Source organism: Hesperophylax consimilis, chromosome 20 (genome assembly GCF_061612785.1).
Source record: "Hesperophylax consimilis isolate HC1 chromosome 20, BYU_Hcon_1.0, whole genome shotgun sequence".
Taxonomy (NCBI): domain Eukaryota; kingdom Metazoa; phylum Arthropoda; class Insecta; order Trichoptera; family Limnephilidae; genus Hesperophylax; species Hesperophylax consimilis.
This window is the reverse complement of record NC_142855.1, coordinates 32,368,142-32,390,938: the sequence shown is the minus strand read 5'-3', so window position 1 is coordinate 32,390,938 and position 22,797 is coordinate 32,368,142. Positions and strand designations below refer to the sequence as shown.

Sequence of the window (22,797 nt, the reverse complement as noted above, 5' to 3'; positions counted from 1 at the left end):
TACCCCAGTAATGGCAGTGAAGATAACGAATGCATGCGCTGTTCTTCACAATATTGCCATTGAAGCTCAAATTCCAGAACCAGAGGATGTTATTATTGAAAATGATTGTAGAGAAGTGTTTGTGAGAAGAGCATTACACGAAATTGCAATGCAGGGTTAGAAATTGTAAAGAACGCTGTTTTGGGATATTAAAAGCAAGATGGCGCTGTCTTTTAAAACATCGTGTGCTTCATCATACCCCAGTAATGGCAGTGAAGATAACGAATGCATGCGCTGTTCTTCACAATATTGCCATTGAAGCTCAAATGCCAGAACCAGAGGATGTTATTATTGAAAATGATTGTAGAGAAGTGTTTGTGAGAAGAGCATTACACGAAATTGCAATGCAGGGTTAGAAATTGTATAGAACGCTGTTTTGGGATATTAAAAGCAAGATGGCGCTGTCTTTTAAAACATCGTGTGCTTCATCATACCCCAGTAATGGCAGTGAAGATAACGAATGCATGCGCTGTTCTTCACAATATTGCCATTGAAGCTCAAATGCCAGAACCAGAGGATGTTATTATTGAAAATGATTGTAGAGAAGTGTTTGTGAGAAGAGCATTACACGAAATTGCAATGCAGGGTTAGAAATTGTAAAGAACGCTGTTTTGGGATATTAAAAGCAAGATGGCGCTGTCTTTTAAAACATCGTGTGCTTCATCATACCCCAGTAATGGCAGTGAAGATAACGAATGCATGCGCTGTTCTTCACAATATTGCCATTGAAGCTCAAATGCCAGAACCAGAGGATGTTATTATTGAAAATGATTGTAGAGAAGTGTTTGTGAGAAGAGCATTACACGAAATTGCAATGCAGGGTTAGAAATTGTAAAGAACGCTGTTTTGGGATATTAAAAGCAAGATGGCGCTGTCTTTTAAAACATCGTGTGCTTCATCATACCCCAGTAATGGCAGTGAAGATAACGAATGCATGCGCTGTTCTTCACAATATTGCCATTGAAGCTCAAATGCCAGAACCAGAGGATGTTATTATTGAAAATGATTGTAGAGAAGTGTTTGTGAGAAGAGCATTACACGAAATTGCAATGCAGGGTTAGAAATTGTAAAGAACGCTGTTTTGGGATATTAAAAGCAAGATGGCGCTGTCTTTTAAAACATCGTGTGCTTCATCATACCCCAGTAATGGCAGTGAAGATAACGAATGCATGCGCTGTTCTTCACAATATTGCCATTGAAGCTCAAATGCCAGAACCAGAGGATGTTATTATTGAAAATGATTGTAGAGAAGTGTTTGTGAGAAGAGCATTACACGAAATTGCAATGCAGGGTTAGAAATTGTAAAGAACGCTGTTTTGGGATATTAAAAGCAAGATGGCGCTGTCTTTTAAAACATCGTGTGCTTCATTATACCCCAGTAATGGCAGTGAAGATAACGAATGCATGCGCTGTTCTTCACAATATTGCCATTGAAGCTCAAATGCCAGAACCAGAGGATGTTATTATTGAAAATGATTGTAGAGAAGTGTTTGATATTAACAATCGACACGACAATAACCTCAGGCAAGGTCGGCTAACTCAACGTGAGCTTGTTGAGACTCTCAATCGCCACAATTAAACCAGCTCTCTAAAATCATCTTCAATAATAACATCCTCTGGTTCTGGCATTTGAGTTTTAATGGCAATAATATTTTAATGTTGTAATTTTTGTCTCATCTGTTTTTAAATGACAATATTAATATATGTACGAGTATATTGCCATTATAATGTCTAATATACAATAAATCATATCTTACACTTCCGTTTGATAACCTCTGAGAGTATCAGAGCCATCATCTCTTTCATTTCATTGAGAAGTTCAATTTTCTCCCGCTTCATTTGGATCTTCTCCCGCTTAATTTGGATCTTCTCCCGCTCCATCTGAAGGAATTCATCCATTCTATTTTTGACTGAAAGTGAAAATATTTATGTAATTTTTTTATAAATATATTTGTTACATACGATTCTTACTCTTTTTCATAGCATAATTCCTATACACCCCAAGATGTTTCAGTGTAAGTACTTACATAGTCGTTTAGAAACGTTGTGCGAGGCGTTTCTTCTGATGCCAGATGGCCCAGGCTCAGGCGTCGCGGGGATTGAAATTTCCACACTGGGAATAATTTCTATCTGTAAAAAGTAATAAACTACCTATTTAGTTTTCCAATCCATATTAAAATTGAACTGTGCATGAATATGATCTGAAACATACAAAGTGGAAAGGAGTCTCCTCTCCAGGTACTCCATCAATGAGTTCTGGCCCAATAATGGCCAGAATTTTGTCCTCGAGTGGGGTGAGAGGTGGTACCCTGCTCACCCCTCCCCCAGTTTGGCACATCTCCACTCGAAGCCGCGACGCCTTCTTCTTCGCGTTGCTCCTCAGGTCCCTCCAGGTCTGAAACAATTAAATAATTAGTCAAACAACTATTCTGGTGAAATAGATTATTTGGAATTATTATAATATGCACATACTTGCTGCCACTTTTCTCCGGTTTTGCAGGTTCCAAAGCCGAGCGCGTTTAGATCCTCTGCTAACCTCTGCCATTCTCGTAGGTTTTGCAGGCGTCCCTCCAAGCCCTGGAACCTACCGGAAGCCATGGCAGGCCTCTCCGAGAGCCACGCCACCAAAAACTCCAGCTGCACACTCGTTGCCCTTTTTTTAATAGTCTGTAGGAGAATTATCATGTATTACATAACTAACAATGTAAAATAAGTAAATGAACATCACGAAAATGAGGTGACTAATAAAAAACTGACAAAGGCAAAAATACACACTACCTAGTGAATATAATATAATAACATAATGAGTAGCGTCATTAGGTGAAAATAAATCTACAAATAAATGTCATTTGTACGTATAAAACACTGTTCATTCAAAGCGAATTTGAGGTTATAAAGTCCTTTACTTCTTGGAAAGGTTACGATACCTTACGAAATACATTTACCAACGTAAAAAAATACAGAATAAACATGAAAATTATAAATAATTGTACAACTTACGGTCATTTTTCCTTATTTAGTGATAAATTAATCAATTGTTCAAAATGCGTCAATGGGTAATATTATGAATTCAGCGGAAACATCAAAATTCAGCGCGCTAATAAAATTGCCAATAGACAATTTTGGCATTTCTGTATAGAGTTATGCTGCTGCCACACGCAAAGCTCACATCAAAAGTTAATGTACAGCGCATCATCTTTTCTACCGACACACGACGCTATCAAATATTTCTTCCTATGGTAGGAGAGGGGGTCAGTTGAATTCGAGAGCGGCCGAGGAACATAATTTCATCTGTCAAAGTGACAACTTTACTTACTGACAGCTTGAGCACGTTTTCGAAATGGATGATACTTGTCGCCTATTGCTGGATCTGTTGGACAGCTCATCCTCAGATGATGATGCCGCCAACTATATAATTATAAATGCTATTTATAAACTTTTTAGATTTTAAACAATCTGCGCGTAAATAGCGCATTTTCACATAACCTGACATAACATCTCCGTCGAATCAGGAAATTCACAGTTCGCACGCCGATCGACGAAAGCGACATATAATAAATTATTGTAAAATAAGCTCAAGTCGATTTCCAAAAATGTCGAAGGCAAAGGCGGCAAGGACCAACACCAGGGCAGGGAACGAGAAAGAGCACGAGAGCTGACGAGAGCAAACCAGATTACCCAGGAAAACAATTGAAAACAATCAACAAACGAACAAACTAGAAGCTTCTCTATGTAGGTATCAGGCCGTCCAACTTTATCAAAAAACCGAATGATATTACCATATAAACATACTGAGTTAAAAATATGATTAATTTTGAAAGGGCGAAAATTTGTTTACTTCAAATTCAAATATTGATTATATTGTGGGGTCAAGAACCGTCAGCCAGCCTAAAATAATATTTTAATACGGAAACACTGTTTCACGGATGGCAACCCAAAAACAGAGCTCGCTGCCAATTCATTACCGACCAAACATTCCTGTTTCTCCGATCTACCTTGGCGGTCGACATTTCTTGATTCCTACTAAATCCTTCTGATATTCAAATCGTGTAATAGTGTAACGTGTTTGCAATAAACTTAAATTATCAACTACATCTTTTCACTTTATCACAACCTACACTATACACATTTATTGGCCGTTATAAAGGTAAGTATAACACCACAAGCCAAATTGGTGACCCCGACTATAACACACTAGCCAAATTGGTGACCCCGACTATAACACAAGCCAAATAGGTGACCCTTCGACTCAGAATAATATACCGACTTTAGTATTTTAAAATCATTTTGCAACATTCCGTCACTGCCAAGGATCAGAAAAGAGAAACAGCAATCCCGGGCAAGATCAGTAAGTAAAATCCAATTCATATATCTCTTACAAATCAATTTTTTAATATAAATGCTAGTAAATGTCCCGGTAATTTAAGGAAATATACACGTGGTATAGTTCCCATCAATACCCTATTTTGTCAATCAATCCCTAGCTTGAAATGTTTTACTATTTTTATGAAAATTAAGTGCGTGTTAAAATTAATTTCAGTGAGAACGATCCTGAAATCAGGCTGTCAACAACGTGGCTAACCATGGCATCATAATCTTGCGATGAATTACAACCTACCCACTACAACGGCAGCATCTACTCCCCGGACAAGGAAGATGACGCAACAATCCACGTGGACAACCTGCAGTTGAACAAGCCAACCTACCCACATATCTCAATCAAGTAACCTATATCACGATTTCTTATTGCCATTTCGCAAAACAATGAATTGTTCAGCATACCTACATAATCATGTTTTAGATGTACATTATTGTAGTGATATTAAGGTTATTGTCCAATAATTGCCAAACCTTACTTTGAGGTAATTTAACATCATACTATTTTGTAATAACAAATTTAAATTATTATTGCACCATATAATAATAGCGCCATATTGGCATATTGGTATTTCACAATAGCTTACGTGACGCGGTTTGCGTCTTCACTAAAATACAATACAAACGCGAACTCGCTAATAACTTGCCAAGATACCCGGTAGATGGAATAGATTCTTACAAATTATTCTCTAGTTTTTTTTTGGATTTTTTATGTCTTGCATAACGTATTACGTAACATATTATTGGAAATGACCTCATCGGAAGAAACAAACATACCTTCATCGTTTCAAGAACCTGTAACAATTTCACAAGAAAAGTTGAACAATATGGAAGACCAACGCGCAGCACATTCGGAAGCAGATGTACATCATGTATTTTACCTACAAAAACAAATACTAAAGCTGCCCCTTCAAATGGAACAAATCAAACCAGTCATCAATCAGCCGTCATCAATTAGAGAGAAACACAAGCAATAACCCGCGCATCTTCATCGCGCGAAGGACAATATTCCCGGCTCTGCTCATGGACTCCATCGGGACATCATTGTAGCGCCCAGGTCCCGGGAATCATCCCTGGCCAGCCTACATCGGATCTGAACGCCCTGGTTCCAGCAATCTGACCAGCGCTTCATCCATACATCGCGACCACCACGAGGACAAGCAACATCCTCACTGGTTCAAACACCTCCCGCTCAACCGCCTGCAAGGTCCACTGTACCTTCGGCCTTTACATCAGCACTGGCGTACTTGAAGAACCACGTTCTTCCCCAGTGCCTGATCATCATCGAGTCCGGTCACCAGCGCCCGGCGTCGACACACTGACCCGCGCTTGACCAACAAACCGCAAAGCAAACCATCGCGCGCACCCGGAGAATTCTAAATCTGTCACATCATCTCTCAGCACGACTACCGCTTATCACCCGCAAGCAATAACCAGTTTAAAAGCATCTTTCATGGCAAATGGTGAGCAAAACTGGATGGAAACCCTCCCACTTATATTACCAGCCTGAGATCTACTGTTCGTGAGGAATTGAAATGTTCGCCAGCCGAACCAACTAATGGAAGAACTCTAAGACTCCCTCGCGATAATCATACATCTGTTCCAGACCCACCTGAATCAAAGACAACTACAAGATCAGGTCGTCAAGTCCATTTTCCAATAAGATACGGTACATACTAATGCACAAAAGACACAACTTTTTTAACATATAAATTTTCTGTAACTCATGATAGAAACAATGATTAAGAATCTACTCTTGCTATCCATTTAAAGATCGAATTTCACATATCTACAATTATATTCTCTAAATTAATGTTACATACATAATATTTAAGTGTACAAGTTCTTGATGAAAACCTGACCTTTCTTATTATAGTTACTTTGCAAATTACTACGTTTTTTATCATTTTATAAAAAACCTTATTACGATGAATACTTTCATCCTTTAAAACCATGAAGTAATTCCATGTAATCGCACAAAGTTACCTAGCTAACTTTTCACTTACCATAGTGTAGTGCAAACTCATAAACATATATTTTCTAGGATAATTTTCCATTTCGCTATATGCGACAACTTCTGTATAAATCTTGTTCAGAAATAACTTACCACTATATGTGATGACTCAGTTATAAATATAAATGCTTTTAACCATGCTGCATCAAAATGTACTGATCACGCATCTGATGTAACATGTCGTTGAGACCTATATGTATTATTATTAATTGAACCATTGTCATTTGTTCGTAAGAAAACATAGCCATTTGATAATATTATCTATCCAAACACATTCTACGAACATATGACAGCTGTTTTTTGTTATATTTTTAGTTATCTTGTAACCTCCAAAATAAAGATTTAGATTTATGTACTCACAGCCATGCTATTGCTAAATGTACTTTTACAAAAACATTTAAATATGTATTTTTTTCTTTTTTTACACCTTTTTTTCCATAACACGGATATAAATAATTTTATAATATAGAGACATTAATAGTCGTTTCACTTTGTTCAAAGATTGAAGAAACACTTCTGTTCATACTTTATACATTGATATCATGTTCCTATATTATAAGACAAATTTGTAGTTATTTAAATATGTAATAAATAATATTTAGAATAATCAACTTTAAAATAACTCAATAATTGACAACTCATGCTCTGAACACTGTTTGTAGATGCATTATTAAAAATATATACAAATGGAAATAGATTCCTACTTTTTATTTTATAATTAACTTATGCTTAATTTCATAACATGCTCCGACAACACTGTTCGTAGATGCATTACCATATAAAAAGGTTTAGATAAGTTAAATAATAACCACTTGTGTTAAAGGTTGTAATACCATTTATTGTTTTCAAACATTAAAGTATTAAATGCACTCTGTTTGCAACTTTTGGTTTTGAAAATAAACACAAAATATAAAATTTGGCGACGCAGTAAATGCTCCAATAAAAACATACAGTTCGTAGAGGCAGTACATGCTCCGAACATGTAATTATTTCAACATATTTTAAAAAGGATTTAACTTTCAAATAATGTATTATTAGTTATGTAGGAATTTGTTCATGCCAATGCGTTCACAAACATATAAATGTATTAGTCACAAAGTAACTTCACCATTTAAGATATATCTTTCTGAACGCATAGGCTTATGTTATTTTGCGATGACGTCACACATTGAATTTGTTTATATTATGTAACCGACGTCATGCAAATTTTGTGATATATATATTTTTTTTAGAACCCCTAATTTTTTCTTTTATGTATCGTTAACACTGGGGGGAAGGTATGTGGGGTCAAGAACCGTCAGCCAGCCTAAAATAATATTTTAATACGGAAACACTGTTTCACGGATGGCAACCCAAAAACAGAGCTCGCTGCCAATTCATTACCGACCAAACATTCCTGTTTCTCCGATCTACCTTGGCGGTCGACATTTCTTGATTCCTACTAAATCCTTCTGATATTCAAATCGTGTAATAGTGTAACGTGTTTGCAATAAACTTAAATTATCAACTACATCTTTTCACTTTATCACAACCTACACTATACACATTTATTGGCCGTTATAAAGGTAAGTATAACACCACAAGCCAAAATATTTTAAATATATGTTAAGTATGTTTGGCAAATAAAGTTTTTTTTTATGTTTCTAAATTTACTAGCACACATGACGATATGAGCTAACATAATAAATAAGAAATGCATTATTAGGCTGCTTATGTCATGGCTGTCAAAGGGAACACGGAACTTAGTCGGTAGCTCCACAATTAAAATGACCCCCTCTCCTTTTTACGGCGGAGAGGGGGACGCATAACTTTTCAAATATCGCGTCGGGAGCGGTTACGTAAAATAAATTCGGTTAGCGAAGTTCAGAACCACACTTATAGCGCGTTATCTTTTTACGTGTGTCGGGTCTGTATGGGATTGTATGGCGAGCGCTATTTTGCTTTATATTATCTGTTGATGTGAGTTTTGCGTGTGGCAGCACCATTATGTGAGATGCAAACGTACCCGACGCCGACGACGCTAAAATAAACCAAACTTTATCCATGTCGTTACAGAGTACTATTTTAAGTCCGATGTGATAAATTTGGCCAAACAGAAACGTTTTCGTTTGTGAAATCGAAATTTAGCGAGTAAGCCCCCAGGTATTATAATATTACAAATGAGGATGTTCAAAGTCACACAGTGTGATTCTTTTGAATTATTGTTCTTCCTGTTAATCCCTAAAGCCTTGCAACGTGTATCTCGAACTGTCACAATTCAGATTCCATATAAATTCGCTATTTTTTTAATATATTTCAAAATAAAATACTGCTCGTGGAAGTGGATTAAAGACTCCATTTATTAAGTAAACTTTGGGCATTATGCATGTTTAATGCATCAAAATTATATAAAATTTCTCAATAATACACAAATTTCAATGTTTCATAAATTTGATATTGCAGTTATTATGTGTGTGATTTTAAAAATTAACCAATTTAACACATCCTTGTTCGTAAAAAAATAATTGCTATTCCTTTTTTACTAAAATTTTTAAAAATTTAATTTTTAGTTTTGAAAATTATTTTGATCAAAATCGATTTGGGTTTTACCAAAACTTTATATGATTTGTATTCCATACATTATATTATAGTTCTATATTATTTTATTTTATTTATCAATAGTAAGAACTGTCGGCAGCTGTCTTATTAATGATAATTGCCTAAAAACAATAAAAAAAAAAAATTTCTTCGATTTGTCATTGTCTATGTAAATTTGTGTCAGTGTTACAGGTGACGCTAATGTAACGGTCGTTATATGATTCTTCCTCCCCTATTCTGAAGTAATATTGTATTAACTGACAATATTTGTGTTTTTATCATTCAGTTTGGTATTGTTTTAGTGACCATCACATTTTTATCTCGAAGTTATTCTAATTATTGCACTTCTACTTTTCTTGTGACGTTTCTTCATCATATTGGAAATGTCGCCTTGTACTTAAATAATTACATGTCATATTGACTAAGACCGAAGTATCTTAATTTGTTTATTTTAATAATATATAGTGTTTTACAACATACGCGATATAATGAATGTATTAAGCTGCTTAATATCAACCAGATTAACTTGCGACAGACTAGAAGTACGTGGGTTGGTTCATTGTAGACTTGCGGCCGCTGTCACAAATACCAACTACGCCATTGGTTAGATTGTTTAAGCTTTACTTTAAAAAGAATTTTTTTAATTTTTTTCTAGTTAGTTAATTCCATTTTTGCGTCATATTTTGAAGTCTTGCTTTTACTCATTGTTAATAAAAGACATCACAACTTTTTTCCTTTAAACCCTGAAATGCAGAAACTAATGATGCGTTTCTTATTTCAGATATCGTCATTTAGTTTCAGAATTTAGTGAAGTTCTTTTACTTCCTTAACTGAGCGTTCTCTGTTCCATCATTTAATTAAGGTTGTATTTTATGTCTCAACTCTCCACTGTAACTGTAACACTGTAACGTTGTTATTTATTGCAATCATAATTCATGTTTTAATCGATCAGTTGATTGACTCTCACAAGCGCAATAAACGAGCTGTGAACGAAACAGTTCTATACATTTTACAAGTAGAGTGATAATGGAGAACGACACGGTTTAAACCGTCACCTTTATGTTCGATATATTTGATGAACGAGGTCAAATAACCGCCTATGATATTTTTGTAGCGTGTTACAGATGGCATCTGAGGCGTCTATATTTCGTTCCAACTGAAGGTGATTACTGAAAGAACTTTTACAGTCACTCGTTAATAGGATTAATGCAAAATAATACTTTATTTTTAGCTGGGACCAATAACCATCTTTATATTAAACCAGAACGCTATCACAGAAGGCCATGGACCTTCCCAACCCAGAGAGTGTTCCCATCAAGGTGGAACCAGGGTCCCAGGAAGAGAGTGGAGGTGAGATGCCGTATACAGATATAGATATCTACCTCCCGGATGTGAAGAAAGAATGCTTGCAGTATGCGGCGAGAACTTTGACAGACAGTAAGTTGCAAAAGTAAAAAATATTGAATTTAGAAATTAGATGTTTGGAATTCTTGTCCGTTTTGTAATATTTTACAGACAGGACATCATATTATTAATATTATTCATTTTGCCGTTCTTTAAGGCGTTTAGTATTAACTTTTAAAATATATATTTATATGCTCGGGGCGGCCACAAACAAACATCAACATTTCATAGACGATTCACCCATTTTTATTTCCGGCAGCGATATCATCCCAAAAACAACAGTCAAACTTCTCGGTGTCAATCTATATTCGGACTTTTCGCCTCGGAGTCAAATTAAAAGGACTATAAGCACCGTCCTACATTTCCACCTAAGACAACTCATGTCAGTCCGAAGAAACCTTCCTACATAGGCAACAAAACTACAAATCAACTCTTACGTAGTCTCACGTCTCGCTTAGTGTAACGGCATTTATGCCAGCTTTCCAAAATATCAATCCGACAAACTTCTTATATTACTACAATAGATTTCATATTCTGTGGGGGTATTTTGAAGTCTGTTTTCTCTACATTAATGTTACCTTAATTGTTTAATAATGATGTAGCAGTTATTAATTTATTTAAATGTGTTATATTGTTAAGGTTTTGTGAACATACTTAGAAGCGGGGAATAAATAATTTTCCTTACTTTATTAATTAATGTTATGTTAGGGTCATCGGTTCTTTTATTGATTTCTAATTGTTCCAGTAAATTTAATCTAAAGCGCTTTCTTTCTATGTGCAAGGGTTTAAGTTCATTGTTGTCAAGCGGGACGTGATTATTTACTAAGAGATGTTCTGCGAATTTTGAAAATGTGCTATGTATTATTATAACATCTTATATGTTCTTTGAATCTAGTTGAAAAAGCCCTTCCCGTCTGTCCGATATAAGTAGCGTTGCAATCGGCGTGGTCACATTTTAATTCATATATGCCATATTATTAAGTTTAGGATTTCTACTTTTAGAGTTTTTAAGGTTTGTTCCTATGTTATCATTGGTTTTGAAAGCTATATTTAGACCGCATTTTTTTATTTCTTTTGCCATTTTTATGGATATTGGACCGATGAATTCGAGACATGCAAATTTTTCTATATTTTTATTATTTGCCGGATATATTAAATTAATTTTATTTTTATATTTCTTATTTTTTATAATTTTTTCATTGTTATTTATGTTATATCTATTATTAACCGCGATCGTTTGTATCGTTGCCTTTTCTTTCTCATACGCTTTACTGTCCAAGGGAATGTTAATGAGTCTTTGTACCATGGAATGGTAAGCTGATAATTTATGAGACCAAGGATGAGTTGAATTTGCATTTATTGTAGTGTCTGTAAAAGTTGGTTTTCTAAATATTTCAAAAGTATGTTTATTATTATTCTTTCCAATTGTTAGATCTAAAAAAAATATTTTACCTTTGATCTCATGTTCGACTGTTAAGCAGATTTTTTTATTAACAGTGTTGGCCCAATTAATAAAGATATCAGATATAAGATATAATAGTTGGTGCCTTTCCAACATATTAAGATATCGTCTGCATATCTGACATAGTATATTATATATTTAGCTAAGGGAGACTTAAGAATTATATTTTCAATATGATCCATAAATATCTCCGCTAGAAGTGGACTTAAAAGGGATCCCATGGGAAGTCCGTACAATTGCTCAAAATATGTATCATTAAAAAGAAAATAATTTGTTTGTATGCAAATTTTTATGAGCTGGAATAACTCTTTTCTTATTATTGGGTTGACATTAGATTGTTCTAGGATATTTTCAATTATTTTAAGGCATTCGTTAATGGGGATGTTGCTAAATAAGGATTTTACGTCTAAAGAAATGAATTGACAGTTATGCGGAAGATCAAAGTTTTTAATTTTGTTAACAAGTTCTATTGAGTTTTTGACACTGTAACGTGGTGAAAAATTAGTATATTTTTTTAAGACGAAATTAAGTTTTTTCGCTAAGTTTATTGTAGGAGCATTTATAAAAGATACAACCGGTCTTATTTGAATATTTTTTTTATGAATTTTGGGTTGGCCATACAGAGCAGGGGCTCTTGGGTTCATAACCCTGGCGCTTTTTTTGGACCATTCGTTGGGAAATATGGCGTTACAATTGTTTATGAGGATGTTAACGTTATTAACGATTTTAGTGGTTGGATCTTTCGTTAAGATTTTAAAATCTTCTGGTAACAAGAAGTCTTTTACTTCATTAATGTAGTCTATTCTATTAAGTATTACTATTGAGTTACCTTTGTCGGCTTTTTTATGGTTAGGTCATTATTTTTAATTTTATTCTTAACCTTTCCCTTACTGTGCTAAAAAAATACACGCGTTACGGTGCTGTGTAGTCAATACACATCTCAAAATAAGCGATTTAATATCGGAAAAATATGAATATTCATAGCTAATCGATTATGTTTATTATATTTTATATCAAAAGTGAAAATAATTGTAATTTAATTGCTGAAAACATGAAAAAACCATCGGCAGATGCTAAAGAAACGTGCGAGGGGTCCACATCTAACGACGGTTCGCGGCCAACTGGCGAGCGGCGCGGCTGGCGGCTGTCACAAACACAGCTGTGCGGTCGTAGGTATCGATGGTCTAAATCAAAATACAACTGCAGACGTGTGGATGTCTCATGTTCCCGCATAGCGAATTAAAGCGGGACATCAATAGCGTGACATTTCCTTGCTCACTCTTCGCGTATTTAGTATCACACGGTTGATTGTTTTGGTGTATTTGTTCCCGATTTTCAACAAAAAACTCTGATTTTTAATTGAATTTGAAGACTATGTAATATATTATTTTTTAATTCAGTGCATAAATGTATAACGGAGGAATACCTAAAATCTGAACCCAGAATTTATTATATTTATAGAGTTATTAAAGTTATTAGAAGCAATGTGTAGTAAATACACACCACAGATGAGGAAAGGTTAATTTCTTTCGATGTTTGGATTTCTGTGCTGATAGAATATTTATTATTAGTATTTGTCGATTTGAGTGCTTTCTCTAAAATAACTGCAGTGACGTGTTTTGTTTAGTTATTATTTGCCACTTTGTGCAGAGACATTTCCGTGTCAATAGCTAATGATTCTATCTGTTTTCTCGTTACTTTGCTAGGGGTTTTAAATTTAAAGCCTTTGTCTAGTAAGTTATTTTCTTCCGTTTCGAATTTAGTGTTTGACAAATTTACAGTTTTTTTATAAAATTCAATATTTTTGATTTTGGGCAACTCGGTTATTTTCGCATTTTTATTTTTGTTATCAATTAGATTTTTAAGTTTATTTTGTTGAGTCTTAAATTTTTCAAATATAATTCCGTTAATATGTTCGCGGGTTTCAAAATCAAGGGTATCAAATTCCCGTGCATGAAGTTTAAATGTTAATTCTGAGTGGATAACCTTTATGTAGTGAAGCAATATGTCCCGTTTCCGACAGCACTCCTTAGTTTCTTCCTTCAGCCATATCCTCTGCGCTCTCAACACAGTGGCTATGGCCGCCGTAGATGTACTAGCGGTATATCTGTACGTACTTCGGAATCACATTACACCTCAAGCACTTTTGGTTAAACCACAAATTTTGAACTGTTTTACGATGTCTGAGTTTAAGTCGTCTATATAAAATCACAAGGGTGGCTATATCAGCCACCTTTAATTTATTTATTGTTTTTGTGTTTAATTCGTAGAACTCCATTTAATGTTTTAAAAATTTAATTCAAATCAAATTTAATAATATAATTATTAAGTTCTGCAAGTATTTTTTGGTTTTTGTTATTGTTACAGCTGTTTCGGCTTTCAAGGCCATTTTTAAACTGTGGTTAAGCCATGTTTTGACGACTTATTAATATGATTCTATTTTACCCCCTCCCAAGTTAAAATGATTTATTACCGGTTAAACCAATTTTCTGATAAAAATAATTGTGACAGTAGATTTCATATTCTGTGGGAGTATTTTGAAGTCTGTTTTCCCTACATTAATGTTATCTTAATTGTTTAATAATGATGTAGCAGTTATTAATTTATTTAAATGTGTTACATTGTTTAGGTTTTGTGAACATACTTTGAAGCGGGGAATAAATAATTTTCCTTACTTTATTAATTAATGTTATATTAGGGTCATTGGTTTTTTATTGATTTCTAATTGTTTAAGTAAATTTAATCTAAGGCCCTTTCTTTCTATGTGCAAGGGTTTAAGTTCATTTTTGTCCAGCTGGACGTGATTATTTACTAAGGATGGGATGGGTTCACATAACCCGAAAATGAACGTTGAAATTTGATGAATTGTTCAAATTCTCCGAAACAACCCGTCCTAAGAGATGTTCTGCGAATTTTGAAAATGTGCTCTTATTATTATAACATCTTATATGTTCTTTGAATCTAGTTGAAAAAACCCTTCCCGTCTGTCCGATATAAGTAGCGCTGCAATCGGCGTGGTCACACTTTAATTCAAATATGCCACTATTATTAAGTTACAACCACTAAAATCGTTAATAACGTAACATCCTCAGAACATCATCATCCTCTAAACAGAATGAAAAAATTATAGAATCGGTTAAAAAAAATACTTAGACTTTCAAATGTGGACTACATGACCATCTTAGATCATACGACGCACGAAATTATCCACGGCTATCTTGATTCCTCATTATGTCTTGACAATATTGAAATAAATGTCCCCAATTCCCATTGTTAAAGACACCATAGCATTTTACACCTGAATATTTTCAAAAATAATATCGCCTATTTTAGCCCTCTGACAGAGTGTTTCAGGCTAATAATTATTGATTGTAAAAATAATTATTACCCCTTGTGCTGTGCATAAAAAATCTTGTCTTAAACATTAGTTTACCAAAAAAATAATAATTAATATTTGACAAGTTCTAGTATCTTCACCAAAAAATGTAGACAATTTGTCTCGACGCCATCTAGTGAGAGAGTTAGCACTTACAATGCCTTTCTCATATAAAATAAAATTGGTTGTTTTCAGGTGAAAAAATGTAACAAGCAGTAATTGTTGAATGAAACACTAGTATATATTGAATAATTTCGCGGATAAGAGATAAGCCGCCATAGCTCAGTGGTCAGAGCTGTCGAACGGAAATCGAAAGGACACGGGTTCAAGTCCCGTTTGCGTCATGTATCTTTTATCAGGAGATTTTTCAATGTGGATGAGTGTTTCAGGCTAATAATTATTGATTGTAAAAATAATTGTTTATTTTTAATTATTTTGCAATTTGAACCTTCGAAACTGCTTTTGCAGTTTGTCAGCAGGCACAACACTTTATAAAATAACACGGTTAAGATAATATAACAAAAATATAAATATATAACTGAAAATAAAAAAATAAAAAAACATTAAAAAAATATAGTTACAGTATAAACACATATAATCAGACAAGTACAATTGAAACAGTCACATCGAAAGAATATCCATAATTAGCATACATAGGTAGGTACAATTTACTATATATTTTTATTTTGCATTGTGAATTCCATCAGTACATATAGTATCTGTGTCCAATTAGCTATACAAGGGCCTCAGTAGGGCATCAGTACATATAGTATCTGTGTCCAATTAGCTATACAAGGGCCTCAGTAGGGCATCAGTACATATAGTATCTGTGTCCAATTAGCTATACAAGGGCCTCAGTAGGGCATCAGTACATATAGTATCTGTGTCCAATTGCCATTTCCTTAGATTATATTTGACTTTAGTGGTACATAAGGTATTATTTTTGATTGACGTTGGTAGATTATTAGATATCTTGGGCACAATGTAGTTTAGAGTTCTTTTTACTTGGGAGATGTTTTCAATTTGTATTAGTGTTTCGGATGACTAATTATTGCTAATAATTATTTCTTTCTCCGTATTTATTGGTACATTTCGGAACCACTAATCCATCATTTTGAGTGAATCTTGTGTTATGTTTATGGTAGACTCTTTCCTTATACAAGGAATCCGACGATATAATTTGTTGACTTATGATATTATATAACAATAATCCTCTAACAGGAAAAATATTCAAAGACTTCTGTGTGCATTTGTGTATTTATGGATTAATAATTTAATAATGGAGTTTTGTAACGTTTGTATATAGCTTATATTTGTTTTACATGAATGTCCCCAAGACGTAATTCCATATCGGATAGTGGATTCGGCTAGAGATGAGTAGATTTATTATAAGGTACTTATATGCACAAAGCATTTTATTTTATAAATCCTACTTACTATAGCCCGTAAACGTTTACAAACATTAGTAATGTGTACAGCCCATTTGATGTAGCAGTCAATTGTTACACCCAGATATACACATTATTAGACACATTCAATGGTTCCACAGCAACAGGGCTGTGCAACATTTTTTAAATAATAATATAAATACTTATAAAACATTGGTTTATTATTTCAGTAAATGTTGAAGTAAAAGAAAATAAGCTCGTTGATGTCTATTGATTACAATAAGTAAACGTAAGACGTAAAAGGGTGATCTAATAATATAATTAACTAATTATAGAGATTATTAATTAATAATAAAGTAGAGATGAAATAAACTCACTAATCTTGTGGTTGACGTTTGTGACGGCAGTATTAAATCTACAATGAACAACCCCATGTAATATCATCTGTCGCGTTTTTACATGGTTGGTGTTGGGAAGCTCAATATAATATGTCGCGAAAGTTGTAAAATGTGATATATTTTATAATATACCAATCAAGGGGATTAAGTCTTACTTAATAAATCTAACACGAACCTACTTACGCACAAGGCGAAGCGCGGTAGTCAATTCCAATCTGTTGAAGAAATGTCATGAGAAATTTAGAAGTGGGAGAATTTGAATGACTTCGACAATCGAATTCGAATTGTAATTTAAATGACCAAAAATATAACACAAAGATTTTTTTTTTTTGCCAGTGAGACTATGGCATCCCCAATTGGGGGATGTTGTGAGGCTGAAGGTAAGTGGGGAAGGGAAAGAGGAAGGTGGGGAAGTACCTGGCTATTCAGATCTAGTCACTAAACACGGCTAAAGCCATTTGGAGCAACGTTTCAATTCTGAATGGTGGAATTACACCAGGGCGATATTGATGTAAATAATCATAAAAGTCAATGTTGTAACGTAACATCTGTTCGATGGTGTTTGACTTAAAATGGTAACACTTGAATTAAATGATTTCCTCGATTTTTTTCTCAATTGTGTAATTTCTATGGCTAAATCTTCGCGGGCTTGCTGTCACTTTTTTTGTTGGTTATAATATTTTGTCTTCCCTCGTTTCGTTGATTTAAACAACTTGAACTAAAACAGCCATCCTTCTCATAAAAAATCCTCCAACCACATTACAAAGTAAAAGTAAAATCGAATTACCAGATCGTTACGTAAAAGCATGGATTCCACCGCCATCAAGTTAGAACCAGGAACAAGTGCTGAAGAGAGAGTTCCTGTGATACTTGCGGAAATGCATATGGATTATCGTTTTATCAAAAAAGAATGTCCGCAATCCAGTTCCGAAAGCAATACAGGTATTTCTTTGTTAGTACATACCTGTTACACAGACGCAAAATACGATAGGAAATATATAATATATATAATTAAACTGCAGGTTTTTGCTAGGCTCTAAACACACGCTCATTGCTGATACCTACATATCGATTCTACATAATACGCTACGAGTAAATGAAGACAATGTTGGTATTTCTTATTCGAAGTATGATACAGTTGAATATGACCTGTGGAGAGAGGGCCCCATTAGCTAAGTTGGAAGAGCTGCGCCCCTGCAAGGCGTGGGTCCTGGCTAGATGCAACTATCTTTTTCTCATTTTTCTGTTTCAAAAGTTCCATCTTTAATATTTTGTCTTCAATAATCAAATATAACTATTTGAGGTTTTACTCATTAAGTTATTAAAAAAAAAAAACACAAGTTTCCTTTCTGTTTTACTAAGAAGGTGGGTTTGTTTCTTTCCGAAGTTTTTGCAAAGTTACCGTAGCTTTTATGTTTGGGGGTGACGGTAGAGAGAGACGAGTGAGAAAGGTGTGTGGTATCATAGTGACTTTAGGGAGTAGTCAGTGTAGTTGTAGCGATGACTCCAGACCGATGGTCGATGCTGCTGGTGAAGATAATCTGAGTGGTTATGTTCATCACTGGTGGTGAAGATCATGGTCTTCCAGGTGCTCCAGTGAAATGAAAGCCGGAGGTGCGCTAAATCTCAAGGGCAGATGATAAGAGTGCTAAAGGGCTCATAAAGGGAGCGGCCTGCTCAGTTCGACGTAAATGCCGCGAGGCCTAGGCGCAGACCAGCGAATATGTCTCAAAGCCTATGTGCAGGCCGGCGAAGATGACGCAAGACCTAGGCGCAAATGTGAGTTCTCGCGGAGTCGGTGGTTTGTTGTTTATTCACTCAATGACTGAATTCTGAGAACTGACTGAACTGTAACGCTGCGTGCCTTCATTTATATCACCCGCGTCTACTAGAGCCGGGAACATTCCAGCAGTCGTTAGTTGATAGGTGCGCCTTCGTTATTATTCCACAAAAAATCTCAATATTTCTAGGATTTACCGCGAATTATTTTAGTAACTTGCCGCTATTGATTTTAAGAAGTTGTTGATTTTTAACAAAATTCTTTCAAATCTGTACAAATTTTTTGTTCCGCTGTTTTTTGATGTTTTATAATTCAGATTTGAATTTTCTTCTCGATATTTTCAATTTCCTGCCAAAGGACCAAACCCATTGCGTGATACTCCACAATAAATCTACACATTGTGGTATATTTATGACATTTTCATTTCATTCTGGAATCTGTTTGGCTGTGGTGCTTGTTTAGTGGCAGTGCGTAGTAACTCCACAATTCTCGCATACAGATCGTCGATGAAATCTTTATGAAGGTAATTTTTGCATCCTGACTTTTTCTTTCTTAAAAAAATGATGCTATTACAAAATAAGACATGTTTTGTGCTCTTCACTTTATTGGGTCCAAAGCTTTCGGTTATACCTGTTGTTCATAAACAATTAGACACGGGCCGGTGATCTTTCCATTCACCATCGTATTTTATCGAAATATTTCTGGTAATCTTTTGAATTGTGGCCGTCCCTATACAGTTATCTAAGCAGCTCGTTGTGTATCATTTTTTACAAGTGCATCGTTTATCTAGGATGAACTTATGTATGAAGAATGAGTTTATGATGATTATAAGTATGTCAAAAGTAATGGTCTTTAAAAGAGGGAGTACGAAAACAGTGTGCAGTATATGTGTGAATGAGGAATACTTGGAGCAGGCAGATTAGGATATGTATTTAGCAAGGATGTTAACGAGAGATTGGATGGCTGACAGAGATATTGAAAGAAGGGTAAATGCAGGTAACTCCATAAATTGGGGACTGAACGCTATTGGCGCTAACAAAAAACTGTCGGATGAAGTGAAGTTAGCAGTCCACAATGGATTGCTGGTACCTATTCTGATGTATGGAAGTGAGGCATGGAACTGGTATGGAGAAAGGATTATGTTAGATTGAATTCTGTTGAATTGAGATCCCCGAGGCGTATGTGTGGTAAAACCATATATGATGGTGTGAAAAAAGTGGAGATCCGCAAAGAGTGCAAGGCTGATGTAAGCGTAATGCGTAAGATTAAGAAAGGGTCGCATAGATGGTTTAGGCATGTAGAGTGAATGAGCGAAGAAAAATTGTTATGAGAATATTGATGATAATGTGAATGGAAGCATAAGTCGGGGACGCCCGAGAAAGAAATGGCACGATCAAGTGAACAAGTTACTCGAGTCGTGCCATCTCAAGATTCAGAATTATAGAAGAGTATGTATGAATGTGAATTAGGCAAGAAGAGTGTGTCCGTCCTCTCTGTCGGCGTGATGGTTAGTTAGTCTTCTTCTCGCGGAATAACTTTATTTGTTGATAAAACCTGAATAAGATGATGCAATTGCATTTATTAAAATCCCCTCAACCATTTGGTCGTTTCTTTGTATTATTTGATCTTGCATTTTTACATATTCGAATTTCACTTCATGTGATTTTTAGTCAATTATGAAATACATTTTTAATCATAATTTTATTTCGTATAAAGTAACTCTTTAACCGCCAGCAGGCGTCTTTTACGACCATTAAAACGCTTCTCACAATCAAAATTTCATTTGATATAGATTTAACTCGGAGAAGGGCGACTGTAATTTTTAATGTTATACACTTTTGTTCTCAGCATATCACTATTCGTATTGTGTTTCGTTTCTCCAGGTAATATTGAAACTGTTACCATCAAGGCAGAATCAGGACCCCGAGAAGAAGTTAGAGGGGGAATGCCTTATACAGATATTGACATAGACCTCCCAGATGTTAAAAAAGAATGCTTAGAGCACTCCGAAAAGATTACCAAGATCGCAGGTAGTCAGAATATTTATCCTTTTTTTACAAAATTAAATTGTAGCTCTTGATTCTGTTGTTGCCTTTCACCAGGGCATCAAAAAATAAAATATTATTTATTTTTGCACTGAGTTCACTAGTTAAATAATTGATTAAAGCGTTGGCGGTAAGTAAAACGTAATTAAGGATTGGTAAGGACCTCGACCAGAATATAAATAATTTGTTGTGTTTTCACATTGAATTTATGTATAATTATTCTATATGTCACACATTCCAGAGACATGGAATTTTTGTCGTTGTTAATTTAACATTGTAAAACCCGCTCAACAGTCAAAGAAATTTTTGAGCAGGCTCAAGTAAACAATTTATGCTCTTCCAATGCTTTTATGATTTTACTGTATCTGCTTACATTTATTATATGTTTATAAGCTTTATGCATAATCTTTTTCAGGCGGCTTCCGGAAGACAGGTCCTGGAAATAAACAACACCATTGTCCTCATTGCAACTATTCCTGCAATTACGAATCAGCGTTAGAACGACATTTGCGCACCCATACTCAAGGAAAACCTTTTTCTTGTGCTGACTGTAACTATTCATGCTCTTTAAAGGGAAATCTTAAAAGTCATATGATTACCCACAGTGGTGAAAAACCTTTTTCATGTCCCGACTGTAAATATTCATGCTATCAGAAGAGATATCTAAAAAGGCACATGTTTACTCACGGTGGGGAAAAACCTTTTTCATGTCCCGATTGTAACTATTCATGCTCTTCAAAGGGAAATCTTAAAATACATATGACTATCCACAGTGGTGAAAAACCTTTGTCATGTCCCGACTGTAAATATTCATGCTCTTCAAAGGGAAATCTTAAAATACATATGATTATCCACAGTGGTGAAAAACCTTTTTCATGTCCCGACTGTAAATATTCATGCTCTTCAAAGGGAAATCTTAAAATACATATGATTATCCACAGTGGTGAAAAACCTTTTTCATGTCCATACTGTAACTATTCATGTAAACGGAAGGTTGGTCTAAAACGTCACATGCTTACCCACAGTGGTGAAAAACCTTTTTCATGTACTGACTGTAATTATTCATGCTCTTTAAAGGGATATCTTAAAAGTCATATGATTACCCACAGTGGTGAAAAACCTTTTTCATGTCCCGACTGTAAATATTCATGCTATCAGAAGAGATATCTAAAAAGGCACATGTTTACTCACGGTGGGGAAAAACCTTTTTCATGTCCCGATTGTAACTATTCATGCTCTTCAAAGGGAAATCTTAAAAGTCATATGATTACCCACAGTGGTGAAAAACCTTTTTTATGTGCTGACTGTAACTATTCATGCTCTTTAAAGGGATATCTTAAAAGTCATATGATAACTCACAGTGGTGAAAAACCTTTTTCATGTGCTGACTGTAAATATTCATGCTATCGGAAGAGAAATCTAAAAATGCACATGTTTACCCACGGTGGGGAAAAACCTTTTTCATGTCCCGATTGTAACTATTCATGCTCTTCAAAGGGAAATCTTAAAAAACATATGATTACCCACAGTGGTGAAAAACCTTTTTCATGTACTGACTGTAACTATTCATGCTCTTTAAAGGGATATCTTAAAAGTCATATGAATACCCACAGTGGTGAAAAACCTTTTTCATGTCCCGATTGTAACTATTCATGCTCTTCAAAGGGGATTCTTAAAGGACATATGATTATCCACACTGGCGAAAAACCATTTTTCATGTCCAGACTTTAAATATATTCATGCTCTTCAAAGGGAAATCTTAAAAAACATATGATTACCCACTGTGGTGAAAAACCTTTTCCATGTCCCGACTGTCAATATTCATGCTCTTTAAAGGGAAATCTTAAAAGTCATATTCTTACCCACAGTGTTAAAAAACCTTTATCATGTCTCTACTGTAACTATTCATGCCGTCGGAAAGGAGATCCAAAGAGACA

At 34.8% G+C, this 22,797-nt stretch overlaps 2 protein-coding genes across 2 annotated transcripts; one reads left to right on the top strand and one right to left on the bottom strand.

Annotated features, from left to right (window-relative positions):
* Positions 1-2,122: 2,122 nt before the first annotated feature.
* Positions 2,123-3,104, bottom strand: LOC149414562 (uncharacterized). Its single transcript, XM_089644232.1, has 4 exons — positions 3,040-3,104; positions 2,512-2,706; positions 2,252-2,434; positions 2,123-2,152 (listed from the first exon to the last, which is right to left on the bottom strand). The coding sequence occupies exons 1-4, from the start codon at positions 3,043-3,045 to the stop codon at positions 2,123-2,125; spliced, it is 414 nt and encodes a 137-aa protein (XP_089500358.1). The 5' UTR covers positions 3,046-3,104.
* A 7,186-nt stretch (positions 3,105-10,290) lies between these two features.
* Positions 10,291-21,359, top strand: LOC149414561 (uncharacterized). The gene is made up of 4 exons (XM_089644231.1): positions 10,291-10,444; positions 20,699-20,845; positions 21,155-21,180; positions 21,276-21,359. The coding sequence occupies exons 1-4, from the start codon at positions 10,291-10,293 to the stop codon at positions 21,357-21,359; spliced, it is 411 nt and encodes a 136-aa protein (XP_089500357.1).
* Positions 21,360-22,797: the final 1,438 nt, after the last annotated feature.